This window comes from Zosterops lateralis (genome assembly GCF_965231275.1).
Source record: "Zosterops lateralis genome assembly, chromosome: 7".
Taxonomy (NCBI): domain Eukaryota; kingdom Metazoa; phylum Chordata; class Aves; order Passeriformes; family Zosteropidae; genus Zosterops; species Zosterops lateralis.
The window spans coordinates 29,434,396-29,449,413 of NC_139767.1; the positions used below are offsets into that span (position 1 = coordinate 29,434,396).

The 15,018-nt window shown below is 42.1% G+C and overlaps 1 protein-coding gene across 2 annotated transcripts; it reads left to right on the forward strand.

Moving 5' to 3' along the window:
- The first annotated feature begins 1,130 nt into the window (after positions 1-1,130).
- LOC310911657 (glycerol-3-phosphate dehydrogenase [NAD(+)], cytoplasmic-like) lies at positions 1,131-14,995 on the forward strand. 2 transcript variants are annotated; one of them, XM_083865427.1, is made up of 8 exons: positions 1,131-1,230; positions 4,918-5,095; positions 6,962-7,102; positions 8,314-8,452; positions 10,073-10,185; positions 10,904-11,137; positions 11,288-11,394; positions 12,829-14,995. In XM_083865427.1, the coding sequence occupies exons 1-8, from the start codon at positions 1,190-1,192 to the stop codon at positions 12,923-12,925; spliced, it is 1,050 nt and encodes a 349-aa protein (XP_083721553.1). In that variant the 5' UTR covers positions 1,131-1,189; the 3' UTR covers positions 12,926-14,995. The 2 variants fall into 2 exon arrangements, with proteins under 2 accessions (XP_083721553.1, XP_083721554.1); XM_083865428.1 differs by lacking the exon at positions 12,829-14,995 and adding an exon at positions 12,014-12,062.
- The last annotated feature ends 23 nt before the right edge of the window (positions 14,996-15,018 follow it).

Genomic DNA, 15,018 nt, shown 5'->3' on the forward strand with positions numbered 1-15,018 from the left:
GAATCTCCATCAGGCTTCACACGTGTCCAGGGTCCCAGCTACACCTTCCTTCTCATCAGCTTATCCTGGTTATTTTCTCAAAATATTATTTTGCAGGATTTTTCCCTTGTCTTTTTGTTAAGTCCACAAACAGTCATCACTGTCTGGATGCACCAGATAATAGAGCCAATGGAGCTGACAGCAGGGGAGATGAACATATGTGCACCTCCAGAAACACCCACGGGCTCCTCCAGTGCTGGCAGCCAGCCTCCCTCTATGAATCACAGGGTCAGGTGTCCACATCCCACAGAGCCAGGAACCCACTGAGCCAAACTCTGGGGTGAGGGCAGCAGATGTGGTCACTGCTGAGCCTACAGCCCCCAGCAGAGATGGGAGCCCGGACATGGCAGGATGAGGGAAAACAGGAGTGCAAGAGCAGGAAAGGTGGCATATGCAGTCCTTTGGCTCAAAAATGAGAGAAGGATGCTTTGAAGAGGTGACAGAGTGTACTAGAGGGCTGAGAGATAAAATGTGGTCATTTGTAGGGTGTTATGCATGATTAAACAACATAGAAGAAAAAGACCAGCACTCCTTTTTATTCTTCCTTGCAGACAACTTATATTTGATGTCCCATATTAAAAGCTGTGATATAGTTCAGGATTTATCAGCTGCATTTGGCTCTGCTAATGCACTCATAGCTTTTCTTAGGTTCCTAATGTAACTGAAGGATTTAAATCATTACTCTTTGTAGTGCAAGGCAAGTGGGACTTTGAGATGCCTCTCATTGTCCCGAAGAGCCCAGCTTGTGTCCCTCTGCCACAGCCTCTGCCACGTTATCCACCCTGCCCAACCCCTCGGGGCGCCGCTGGGCAGGAAGGTCCCACCGCAGGACAAGTGCAGGGCTTCCCTCTTTCCCCACGCAGGTCCTATCCCCGTGCATTTCGGAGCCGGCACCAGTTCCCCCATTTCCCCCATTCCCCCTTCCAGGGCACTGAATCCCTCGGAGTAAGGACCGACCCGGGCAGAGCATCCGCCGCAGGCGGAGCCGGGAGGACCCGGCGCTGCCCCGAGGCCGCCGCCCGCTCACGCCCGTCCCTCCCGCATCGCCGGGGGCCGGGCCGGGCGGCAGGGGCGGTGCTGGCGGGCGGGAGGGAACGAGCCAGCCCAGCCCAGCCGAGCCGAGCCCCGCGGGCGGGACACAGCCTGCAGGATGTCGCCGCTTCGCGTCTGCATCGTCGGCTCGGGGAACTGGTGAGTGCCGCAGCGCGGAGGGGGGCTCTCCCTTTGCCGTCCTTCCTTTTCTTCCTCGTGTCTTTCCCTTTTCCTCCTCCCTCCCCTGTTCCTTCCTCGGTTTTTCCTCTCGCCGCGGCGGGCGGGGGTTTCGCAACAGGTGCGGTGCGGGGAGCGGCGGGGCCGGGGGCGCGGGGCGTCTCCATGGTCCTGAAACCGCGACCCCGACCCGTCCGGTTCTGGGCTCCTGGGCAGGGACCATCGACCCCGAGAGATGCACCAGTCAATGGGAACTGGAAAGATACGAGGCTCCCGCATCACCCCAGGTGTGTGTGCCGCTTAAAGCCTGGCGACAGAATCCGGAGAGGCCCGGAGCTGCAGCTGTGGCTGTGTGTGCCTGCGGCAGGGCCCCAGCAGCTCAGGTTGAAGCATTCAGCAGTGAGAAGGGTGGTGATGCTGTTTGTGTTCCTCTGAAGGAGCCGAGGCACAGGCTTCATTTAAAGCCACAGTGTATTGGCACCTTTCACTTCCACCCTTCTCAGCACGTCCTTTTGCATCTTGGTGCGGACACAGCGTGGTGTTCAGGTCTCCCATTTATCCTCATTCTTAAGAATATGTTTGCTACTGCTCAGTCCTTTCCAGCCTGGACAAACCACAGGATTCCAGAGCTCCTTGAGTCTGACAGACCCCAGTAAGGTCAGTAAATCCATCTCACAGGACTTAGCATCTTACTTTTCTTATGTTTTCTGTACACTGAGCACAAACAACAGACCAACATGCATGTGCATGCATTTGAGATTAGCAAACCCAGCCTCCAGGTAGTTCTGGTGATTGTTTTTGTACAAGGAGAGAAAGCTCCTTAAGATTTTAAAAATATCTGACAGCTAGGTGGAAGTAATGACAGAAGAGTCAGTAATGAGGGAGTGGTTGCTTGTGAGCTGCTGAGAACACAGCACAGTTAAAACACAGCTCTCTGCCTTCCTGCCTTGTAAAAACAGCCCACTGCCCTCAATGCATTCTCTTTGTGCATGACATGTCACAGATACAGCTTTTCACATAGAACTGCACAGACAAGTCTTCTGGACCTCATTGTCACACTGCTTGCTGGCTTTCTCTAGCCCCATCACTTGTTTCCTCAACTGCTGCTTTCACATGTTTTTTCAGAGAAGGCATCCCTTTCCCTGCCACTTTCTCTTCCCTCACCTGCCTCACCTGTGCAGGCAGTTCATTATCTCTTCCAAGCCCTCAACTTCCAAGCCCTGACTGCATGTTTGGAAGGCAACTTGTTTTACTTTTAGTCCGCAGTCACAAACTTCATCATTCTCTTGCTGCATCCTCAAGCAGGGATCTCCTGCTTTTCCCAGGCTGTCCTCCTTCCCACGAGACATCATTTAAAATCACTTAGTTGTATTGAGATCTGTACTTGAGGAAGTTCTCTGTTTTTCCACATGTACCTACAAACTTGATAAGAGTTATACTACAGAGATCTTGAGACCCCAGCCCATTCAATACCATCTACTTACCCATACTGCCTGTCTGCCTGGGCCCATCTCTTGCTTCCCACCATATACATCAACTCTAAAATCCTCAGGGAGGACATAAAACATTGTATTCTGATTTATGAATAATATCTATTCATATATCTATTCATAGCCTTGGTGGCAGAACAGGTTGTTTTAGTGCTACAGAGAAATACAATGTTTACCTTTAGCAAACACTTTTTTTTCTTATGTTCCTCATACACATTTGGGTGGTAGTTCAGATCTGTGCTCTTGAGGCTTTCCTGCAGCTCAGAATCGTGGCTGACACGTGACACAGAAATGTTGCAAAAGCTCATGTCAGCTGCAGAAGTTCAGCAGGTCACGGGGACTTGCTAAGTCAACACTGCCAGGAGGCTCATGAGCGATATGGTTGAGCGAAGCAAGTGCTGTGCTGCATTTTGTGGTTGCCAGTAGGTGCAGGAGGGTTTGTGTTTATCTACTGAGAGTTGCAAGTCCCATTCAGGTTTTCAGGGATTAGAGCTGGAGTCTGCATCTTTCAACAGAAAATGATGTGTTCTTGGTATTTAGCTATAGAAGTTATTTTTATGGGCAGGCTGGATGTTTAAGTTCATCATCCAGGTTGTGCTGGACAACCCAGATAATGAATTTATATATTTATGAAAAAAAACTCAACCCTTTTTCTTGTTAATGTACATTTCTTGTATGGAGCCAAAATTCATCCTCAGCTCAAGCTTTGAATGTGCCCTCTGCTGATAGCAAAGGAAGAGAACCAGAATAGTAGCAATTTTATAAATAATATGAATGTATGATATAACTGCATGCCTTTCTTTCAAAACAGCAGAACTCTTATAGTAAAGGTTCACCATTAAAACACTTCTCTAAATATTGTAAAGGACCAAACCAAATCATCCCTTACAAATAAAACAAATCCCCAAAACAACCAAAAAGCCCCAAACTAAATAATTAAATAAAAAAGCACTACAGCAGCTCAGAATATAGCATATAATCAACACTGAGCAAAGTGAAACCTGACCTCAGCAGGATTTCTTTGTCATTAAAGATTAAGACCTTAATTACCTATTAATAAGACCTTATAAGTTATTGAGTGATTTAACCTATGCAAACCTGTTACATGAAAAATGTTCTTGGGTGAACCAAGGAGGGTCAGTTACAAAGCGGTTTCCCTTTGAATCATTAACAGCACAAACCTACCTGGACTTTGTCTTTGATATGCCCAAGAACTTTATCAGTTCCAGAACACACATCACAGCTAAACCCCATTCATGCTCCTTGTTACAAGTGGGTCAGAGGACAAGAGTGCTGCAACTGGAGCTTCTATTTCATTTGTGTTAATGAAGTGGCCAATACTCGAGAGATTAAAGTAGCATTAAAATTGAGAGAAGGAAGAGAGGAGTAAAAATAATCACCCCTCTTCCCCAGATAGTTTAAAGTTCATTAAGCAATACTTCCAATATTTTCTGTGAGGTTTCTAATTCTCCCTTGCCACGTGAGTGTTTGCAAGGCTGCAGTGATGATGGGGGAATAAAATTATTGTCTGACCTGAAGTTAAAAATGCTCGGCCTGACTCAAGATGAGTAAACTGGATGGTTAAAATATCCTCAGGCTGCAAGTATTACAGATCCTGTTACAGTGATAATTAGAACAATAAGTAAAGAGAAACAACCAGGTTGAAGGGTTGTTTGGTCTTTTTCTGAGCATTTAGCTCTTACGTAAAATCCTTATTGCACCTGTTTGGTTATGATAGTAAAGGGGGATGCATCTATTTTACATGAGATGCACAAAAACTGTCACAGCAAGATAGCTCAGCATTTATTTACCACCTGGATTATTTTATATTTATTGATCTTGACAAAAACCCAGAATTATCTGAGGACTGTAAGAGATTTTGACCACAGCTAATGCATTTTTAGTGCTATTGATGGTACATCCTACTCTATAACCTTTGATACTACTTCAGTTCCATTATTGCATTTATATTTTCCCCCTGTTCTACTTTCTCTGTTTTCAAACTTGAGGGGCTCTTGATGGAGGGTAGTGGATAAAGCTTTCTGATAAATGTTGCAAACATCTAGACAGCTTTATAGCACAGGCTTTTTATGGATTATGATGTTTAAAGTAACTCGTTGTTTCCAATTCACAATAAAACTACTTTTCCCCTTTTAGTTATTTTTATTTTATTTTAAAGGGGATCAGCCATAGCAAGAATCATTGGCAAAAATGTCCAGAAGTCCAACAGATTTGATCCCACTGTCAAGATGTGGGTGTTTGAAGAGATCATTAATGGAAGAAAACTCTCAGAAATCATCAACCAGGAACATGAAAATGTTAAATATCTGCCTGGATACAAGATACCCCACAATGTGGTAAGTTGAAAAAAAAAATCTCTAATTTTTTTTTTTTTTAATATATATATAAGGGAGGCGACATCTGAAAAAAAAAATTAGGAAGCAATTCACTGCTTTGTTCTAGTTTGCCACCTAACTCCACTATAATTTACTGGAATATTATTCAGTTCTGTGATTTCTGTTTGTCTTGTATGTCACGCACAACTTCAAACACCAACTGTGTCTGTGCTGGTATCACACCATCCTCCTCCCTGGCAGAGATCAGCACAACTCTAGAAATGGCAGGCAGAGATCTGTCTACACAGAGATATTTCAAACCCACAGCATCTTCTGGAAAAAATAGGCAAAGCTACTGTTCTCCTTTCTTCAGAAAAAGAAATCAAAAGCAGAGGCTGTGGCTTACAAGGAGATGAATAATGAGCTATCAGTTAATGGATGATTCAGGACAGCTGTAGTTAATAAAGCTCTAAATTCCATCAAAAAACAAAAGGTATTTATTTTCATGGACATTTAAAATACCAAGTTGCACACCTCTACTTAAATCAATCTTCTTAGATAATTTACTGCTACTGAAGCAAGTGAGGTGAGGAGGTTTGGCTGTTCAAGATTTTGCCAAATGCCACTACTTGTGAGTAGTGCCACATTTTTGGAACAGTTGCAGTTGTAAAGGGAAGTTAAAACGCTGCATGTGGCAGGTCTCCTTGCTTGGGGAGTAGTTATATTTAGTATTCCATTTTGTGCTATGATTGCATATTTGTACTCCTGGTGTTTGAACTTGGCACACAGTTCTCCTGGGTTACAACTGACTTGTCACAGTTATTTTTACAACCCTCTAGCAAATCAACAGGCTTGTCATCATCCCTTGAGGCCAGCCTCACCCTGTTTAGAGCAAAGCCTGAACCTTCACCAGCAAAAATCAGCTGGTTGTGGTAGAGGGACCCTTAGATCATCTCCAACTGAGAAAAAAAAAATAGAAAGCCAAACAAGCTGAGCTTTTCCTTGCATTGCTCTGCAGCATTTTGGAGAGACAGGAGCACAGCCTGTGCAGTGTTGCCAGCCTCTGCCCTGCTCCCACTTCACTGTTTTCCCAGAGAAGCAGCCTGGCTGGCAGCAGCTCTGGTTTTCTTGCTGGGAATCCCACTTCTCAAGTCTGCGTGCTCCAAGGCTGCATCCAAGAGTGATGTTTCCTCCTATTGTAAGCTACTTCTAGGAGGCTCAAATTCACCTGCTCTTGCCTCTGTAGCCTGGCTTGAATTGTTGTTTTAAGTAATGCCAGCATTTGGAGGAAGATATAGCTAGGTAGTTTTTAAGCATGTTGTATAGGTTTTTGTAACTCCTGTTGTATAGGTTTTTGTAATTTTGTAAATTACTGTATATTTAAAACAAATACACATAGTGGCCCAAAGAGGATAATCTCTGCCTTTTGATATAGTTTATTCCTCAGTAACTCAGCTGGGGACCTATGGAAACTAAAGACTTCCAGAAGAGCCTCTGTCCCAGCACCTCATTTTTCTCCTATGCCTCCCAGTGCTACCACTCATTCCAGAAGAATCATATGGGTTGGTCAGCTATCTTCAGGAACTAGATCAAGAAGATGAAGGGGCCTTCCAGCACAATGCAAATTTATGAAGTATATCATATTCCCCAGATTATCCACGCAGGGTTAAATAATTTTAAAAAATTAAAAATACAACCCCAAAACAGTTCAGCTGCTTTGGATAGTTAGAAGAGATCTGTAGATGCTTGTGTGGAGAGCTGGCAGCTATGCCACAGGGACAGTTAAAATTAAGGACACTGCATCTGCCATGGCTTTGGCACGATGGTGTCTTGCAAGAACTGAGAATTCCTACCTGAAGCTCATTTTGTTTGTCACTCTTGTCCCAGGTGGCTGTACCAGACGTGGCTGAAGCAGCAAATGGAGCAGATATTTTAGTGTTTGTTCTACCACATCAATTTATTGGACGAATCTGTGAGCAGATTGCAGGACAGATAAAACCTGGGACATTTGGGATTTCCCTGATCAAGGTAAGTTGTTGTCTCCACAGTACCCAGTCAATATGGAGCAAACAAACAGCTCCAGCTTAAGGGCAGGAGCTGCAGCACTCAGTTGCATGCTCTGCATAAATACAAGCATTTCTTTCTGCAAGAGTTAAGACTTGCCCAGCTCTGACAGCCCTTCCATTGCTCTCATGGCTGTGGAGAGGGAAGGATGGGGCAACCTATCCAGGCTTAGAGTATCTGTCTTTACCAGTCATGTTTATCCTGGATCAGTTCCCACTTGGACCAGCATGGAGGTGAAAATGGGCAGAGGAAGGGATACAAAAAGCTGGCACTGCTGCCAGAAAAAATACTGTGAGACTACAACCTCAGTGAACTCCTAACAGAACTCAAAGCCAAAGTGCCTATTCCAAGTACATGCTAAAGCTGTTCTTGGCAGCATTAAAATGGCATAACAACACTAATGATTTTGCAAAACTGAAGCAATTTCAACCTGGCATGAACTGAGGAATCTCTTTTTAAGGTTAGAGAGGTACCAGATTATCATAATCTTAAAAGGAATTAATATTTTAAGAGAATGTCAAACTAAAAGCCAGAGGCAAAGCATAGTAATGTAGTCTTACCATTCCTTCTTTTGATTGCATTACAGGAAATATCCCACTTAAAACTGTAATGAAAGAAATGTAATTCGAGTTTTCGGACTTCAATACCAGCTCTTTCCCTCTATAGAAATTATCTCATAAGCAGCACTAAGGAGAAGAGAGGGGAGGAAGATGGGAGAGGAAGGAAATTTCTGTAAATTTAGCTTAAAAAAACCCAAAAGCAGTTCAGTATGCCCTTTAACACCCAAAAAGTACTCTGATTAATACTTAGATCTTGCAAAAAAAGCCATTTCTAATAGACTTAATTTTAAATGTCTGATCCTGTACTACAGAAATTTAACTGAAAGGAAAAATACAACATCAAAGAAAGCAAGCCTCAGGACAGCAGCACTTGATGTGAGGCCTCCTGCAGGATTACCTTGACTGTCACCCCCTCTCCCTGAGCTTGTCTTGAATTTGCAGTTACCAAAGTATAAACCCAGAGCATTTGTATTAATGGCTAGCACCAGTGATTATAAGACCTTTTTTTTTCAATTAAAACCAGAGAGCTGCAGGCAATAGAACATCTTCTGCTTTACCAGTGCTCTGCTGCTGTCATTTTCTTATTCTAATACCTTGGCTTTAACTACTTTTCAGGGGATTGATGAGGGTCCTGATGGCCTGAAGCTCATCTCTGACCTCATTCGAGAGCAACTGAAAATAGAGATGAGTGTGCTGATGGGGGCCAACATAGCCAAAGAAGTGGCTGATGAGAAGTTCTGTGAAACCACCATTGGTAACTATTGCAGAGTCAATTAGAGCTGGGGTTTAAAGCCACCAGTGGCAGAATAACCTCGGGAAGGAGCAGGGGGATGTGACTTGTACCAGGTGGTTCCTGAGTGGAGCAGTCCCTGCTGAGCTCCTTCAGAGAGCCAGGATTATTTCCAGAGAGTTTGGTGCTGAAAGAATCAGATTCAAACTGACAGTGTGTTTCAGTGCTGAGAGCTAATTTAATTCATTGAAAATATCACAGCTTAATCCTGTTTCTGTAGGAGTTGGCAAGAGCCACCTTTTGTGTCTGTAGAGCTCAACATGGAGTACATCAGTAGCTGATACACAATATAGTTTAGATAAAGAAATGTAATCATAAGCTTCTATGTGCTCACACTCCCAGAGGTGTATTTCCTCATCTTAAAATTTCTTTGTTTGGAAAAGAAAACCCAGTAACATTCTGTTCCTCTCTCCAATTTGGACTGCTTGCCAAGACACGGCCCCAGATCCTCCCAAGACCGAGTCTGACCTGATTCAGAACGTTCATTGAGTAGTTTTTAAAACTCAGAGATTTTTAAAGTCAGTCAAAATTAAAGTTACATCCTTCCATAGCTAGGAAAGGCAAAGGAAAAATAAATTGTGTTGCAATAATGTTTCTTTACCTTGCAAATATTACAGTAATGGTGCAAACTGTACCAGCTGGGCTTTTGTTATTGAAACAGCAACTAGGCACAAATAGGACTAGATATGATTAGGAGAGTTGAGCTATATTAATTCTCCTGGGGGGGAATTTAACTTCTGCTGGCCTGGTTTGAAGCCATGATGTGATGATGACTGTGCAAAGAGCTTTGCCCCTTTTGTCCTCATGGAAAGCCATGAACCTGGAAACAGCCACTTCAAAGAGAAGTGGTATTGTGAAGAACAAGAAGCAAACTTAAACTTTCCCATAAGATGGTGAGAAACCTACCAGCTACATGGGCTAGTAAAACTCACAGCCGAGCTCCCCCTGAAGGAAACCAAGCTACCATGTACAAACCTCAAGTGAAACTCTATTCAAAAGGTCTTTGCCCAGCTGGCATGGGCTCTCTCGGTCTAGGCAAACCTCAGTTCCTTTAGCACTAAGGGCTCTCCTTGGCTGAGCACTGTAACAACACAATACATAACCTCTGTAGAATTGGCAGGAAAAAGGTTTTAGCAGTGCCAACCTTCAATTTCACCATCTGTGGATCCCCCTGTAACTGGGCAGTAGTCATTTGTGCCCAATTGTAGTACTTAGCAGTGACACAGGTTTACAAATTTCAAAGCAGAAATTGTACCATTGTTCTGCAGAAAATGGTTTGTAAATAATGTCTTTTGTAAGGTCTGTGGTTGTACAAGCTTTCTCAGGCAGAAAGATTCATTAGGGCTTAACTACTTTTAAGCTCTTTAAAGTGTCATTAAGCAATGCTGATCAATACCCTGGAGTTGCCTACACTTAAAACTGGCATCCAGCAGCAGAAACTGCTGTTGCACAGATCTCTGGTTTAGCAATACCTTGGGACTGGGATCACAAAAGCTGAAGTAATTCCCTATGAACCTTATTTCAGGTTAATTGTGTGCACTCTGAAACATTGTAAAAGCGCTCTTTCATACTTCCTTCCCACAGGCTGCAAAAACAAAACACAAGGGGAAATCTTTAAAGAATTAATGCAGACCCCCAATTTCAGGATTACTGTGGTGCTCGACTCTGATACAGTGGAACTTTGTGGAGCCTTAAAAGTGAGTGTTTTCAAGCCAATATGTTTTATTAGAGCCAAATTCTAACCTCACCTAAGTCTTCTGTAAGCCACAGTGTCTAATTTGAGTCCTGTCACCATGTGAGTGAATGAGTGCAGACAAGATGCATCATTCATGTGCCAGTTTTCTAACCTGGAAAATAAACCTGGGAAATAAATTTTCCAACCTGGGAAATAAATTTTCCCAAAAAGGGAACTGTAGTGCTGTAGACAAGGGCAGTTCTGCTGAGATTTGTAGGTAAGCCCAAAATTTATCTACTGCAGAATCTATGCGTGTTCAAATCAGAGACCCACAAAGAAAACCTAGAAAGGTATGACTCTGTGTGGGATATTTTAAATAGTTAAACAGAAAGGTCAGTGAGATCCAACTTGGAACTAGCAGAAAAACAAAACACTAATTGCATACATGCCATGTGATTGCAATATTAGTGTATAAAACACTGCTTTGGTTTTTGCCCATGAGAGTAACAGCAGATTTAGAAGATTTAATAAAAATCTTCTAAAAGTCCAGCAACTTTTGTTCAATGCTATCTGACCTGTTTCTTCCTAAAGATAAGTCATGGCAATTGGAAATTGACCCTTGTTCTGATGAAGACAGATTTGTGTGGGGTTTCCTTGGAGCTCAGTGCATGCTGATGAGCAGCACACTTTGGATGACTGTTTCCTTCCCTCCCCTGTATTTTGCACTGGCCCATTTTTAGAACATCGTGGCGGTGGGCGCGGGGTTCTGTGATGGACTCAGCTTCGGCGACAACACCAAGGCAGCAGTGATACGCCTGGGCCTCATGGAGATGGTGGCCTTTGCCAAGATGTTCTGCAAGGGACCAGTGTCAACAGCCACCTTTTTGGAAAGCTGTGGGGTTGCTGATCTCATCACCACCTGCTACGGGGGACGCAACAGAAAAGTAGCGGAAGCCTTTGCTCGCACAGGGAAAGTAAGAAAGATTTTGAAATATTTTATGCTAATGCACAAAGAAGTCCTTCTGTGTTTTACAAAGGCATCATTAGTTGTTTACCTTCTTGATAACTGCTGGTATCACAGCAGTATCCCCTCTGACCCAAGTAATCAGTCTTCTCTCTTCTAGTCTATTGAGGAGCTGGAAAAAGAGATGCTGAATGGACAAAAGCTGCAAGGTCCTCAGACATCAGCTGAAGTCTACAAAATTCTGAAACAGAAAAATATGCTCCAGAAGTAAGTGCTTTGATTTAAAAAAACCCAACAAAATCAACAACAAATTATGAGTGATTCATAACTTCCTTAACTGCACTTGAGTTTAATTATCTTGTTCATTTCTGCAACAACAGCTTTCTACATCTTGGGCCACTGCTAGAACATGGCTTGACTTCTCATTGCCAGGGTCAGTTGAATGGGACTAAGGGCTGAGCAGTGTGAGAAGAAACAAATCACAGACAAAGAGTGGATTCAGGGGATACTGTTAGTGCCTAATAGAAGACTGAATAATGTGAGGTCACATAGTAACAGCAGGGAAAACAATCACAGAATATTCTGAGTTGGAAGGGACCCACAGAGATCACCACCAACTCTTAAGTGAATGGCCCATACACAGGAAACAAAAGAAAATATAATGTAAAAAAGCCTCCCAGACATCCTCATCCCCCAAATAAGATTTAAGGCCATACACAGAATCATCTTGCAGACATGATTTATGGGTCAAAGCGTTTCTTGTTCTCAGTATACCACCACTGCAGCTTGCAGCAGTCTTGCTCTCAGCACAAACCTGAACTTGATTATCTCAGTACAAATTTCAGGATCATATTCCTAATCAAAGATTTTTACATGCATTGAACAGGTGATGTGTGCTGATATCAATGCTTTAGTGCCACAAATACTGCTGAGGTAAAAAGTACCTCTAATTCCTTGGGACGACGTAAGTTTATTTATAATTCGAAACCTTTGCGTCAATTTACACAACAGAGCTAAACTTTCCTCCATCCCATTTCCTCTCATACATTAGCAGTACTGAGAAGTCAAACACTGCTAAATGAATCCTCAAAAACTTATTAGAATTGGAATAGATACAGAAGATTCAAGTGGCATTATCTTTCAAAATGAGAGAGAAAAGGAAAGCTCATTTTGACAGCAGCTTTAAATCACAGCTTGATCTAATAATTATCCTATAATTGCACTTTGTTACATGCTCAGCTCCGAATCATTCAGTGGACCCATTTTTTACCACATAATGACTAAGACAGCTTGTAAAAGGAAAAGAATCCTTTAAGCCAAGAAAAGAAAATCGTTAGACATTTTCATTCTTTTTAGTCCTTTGGATACCAGTAATGACTGCAAATAATATAACCATTTTGCACACAGCAGGATAAGAAGATATGCAATTCAAAATTGCTTTTAAATAAAAAATACTGGATGGGTATTTTGTTTCCAAAACAGCTTTTCTCTGCTGTCACTCCCATGATTGGCCTCTCTTTAGCTCCTCTTCTTCACCTAGTAGTCTTCCAGTAAAGGCAGCCCTAAGCTAAAATTATATTGTAAAGAAAGGCAAAATTTTTCTACTTTCAACAGAAAAAAACCAATTCTTTCTGTTAAAATGGAATAGAAACGTTCATATAAACTTTAAAAACCCCTTTAATTCCTACATGCTTATTTCAGGTTTCCATTATTTACAACCATCTACAAGATCTGCTACGAGGGTCGATCAATCCAGGATTTCATCATGTGCCTGCAGAACCACCCAGAGCACATGTAGAGATCCCTTCTCCTCACCTGGCTGAATTCTCACCTTCCTGGGACTTCTGTCCACCCCATGGCAATTGAAGTAGAGAAACAGGTTGTGTGACACTTGCTGTAAAAGCAGCAAAGAATGTATTTCATTCCCCTTGTCCTGGGAGTAAAAAAATTCTGCCTTTAATTTCAACATTGTACCTAAGGAACAGGAAAAAATGGAGAACTGAACAGTATTTGATTTGAGTTAGTAATGTGGGTATTTCCCTATAATTATTTTTTTGTTGACTGAAAACATTTCCCCTTGTAATTTCTAAATTTCTACAAAATAGCTAAATAGCTCACACAAAACTCAACATTTTGCCTACAGTTACTTACAGAATGGCACAAAACATAGAAAAATCAAGAACTCATTCAAACAGATAAATTATAGTTTAAAAAAATCCAAGAGCAGTTAGATGCAATCACATGGGCAAATGCTGGATTTCCATAATTCCCCTCAAACACAAATAACATTTTCTATTTTGGGACATGTAGGCCTTCCTTGATTTCATTTCCCAGTATAAGCTTTTTTGGAAAAATAGGTACTATTACTGTGCTCAGACACAACTGAATGTTCATCAGACAGTTTAAGGGGTGGGGGAAAAGAGAAGGGGTTTGGGATGGGCATATTGTTCATTTCAAATCTGGGACACTAAGAATCCTCAGTAGTAATCTGACCTTGATTAAATTTACTGCATTTCTTTAGAATACAGGAAAAAATTCTGGAATAACAAAAGACAATTTCGTTAGCATCAGATTTTCTCAGCAATTCCTCATCATTAACTGGTACCAGCTGAGAGGGGAGAAGTGGAGGTTGGCAGGGAGATGTACCCAGGGCTCAGCTTGCAGCTCGTGCACTTGCTGATATTTTGAGGGGGCAACCAGTGACAGTGACAAACCCTCTGTGATACTTGACTTTTTATACGTGTATGGAAAGGACCGCTCTAGACGCACAGAACTCCTGTAAACTGGCATTTCACACCGGGCTGCATTTTAGCTGCACTGGGAACCTCCACTGCTCTGACACCAGTGCAGCTCGTGCATCTTTCCAGACTGCACAGTCGTGTCCTGATCCTGCTCAAGCAGCACATCTGACACTCCAGGAGAGAGATCTCCATCTGCTTCTGAATTTTAAACATAAACTGGGTTCACAGACCAGGGTTTTTTATTGTGCTACCAGTGGCATAAATTTTAGAAACACTGAAGTTTTTAAACCTTATAGCTGTACTTAGGTAACTTTACCTACCTAATGTTTTTCAGAGTTAAAACCATCTACAAAATGAACAGTGGCACATTTTATAAGCTTTAATCTCCTTTTGAAATACTCCTATTTTGAGAGAAGGCAAACAAAAAGGAAGAGTAACCTACTTTTGCTGTGCTTTATCAGATTTTCTGAAATAGCAGAGGAAGGGAAGTTTTTTTTAATCTATGTACTCGCTGTCATATTGCTTAGAGGGAAAAAATGAGCTAATTATAAAATAATTTCAACTCATCTTAGAGGAATGATAGATCTTTCACATTTACCAGAGTAATATATATATAATAATGTATTGTAAGTACAAATATATTGTAAAAATCTCAGTCTCACAGCTAGCAAAGCTAGCTTGGGTACCAAAAGCAGTGGCTGCAGCATCCCTGACCCTGCTGAACAGCAACAAGGGTAGCTCAGCTCCTCCTGCTCAGACTCCAGTCACACCCAACAGCTTGGGGCCCTGCAGAGCAACACCAACATTCCTGCAACTGAAATGGGAATCATGTGGCCAAATACTTCACACAAAGCAGGGAATTTATGATCTTCAATTTCAAGTGGAAAAATACTTACACATTGCACAGTTTTGGAGTATCAAATACATGAGGATGGGATAGAGAATTCAGGAACCTCCTTACTTCACCATCAGGCTGAATTTCTGATAAGTCATGTATGAGTTAATAATAATATAGAATATTTTACATTCAAAGTGTATCAAATAACAGTTTAATAAAGTGATCAATATGCAAACTTGATGTAATTTAATTTTTCAACATTCTCACAAAATAAATGACTGTTGTAAGAGTGGTCCTTTATTGCACTTACTC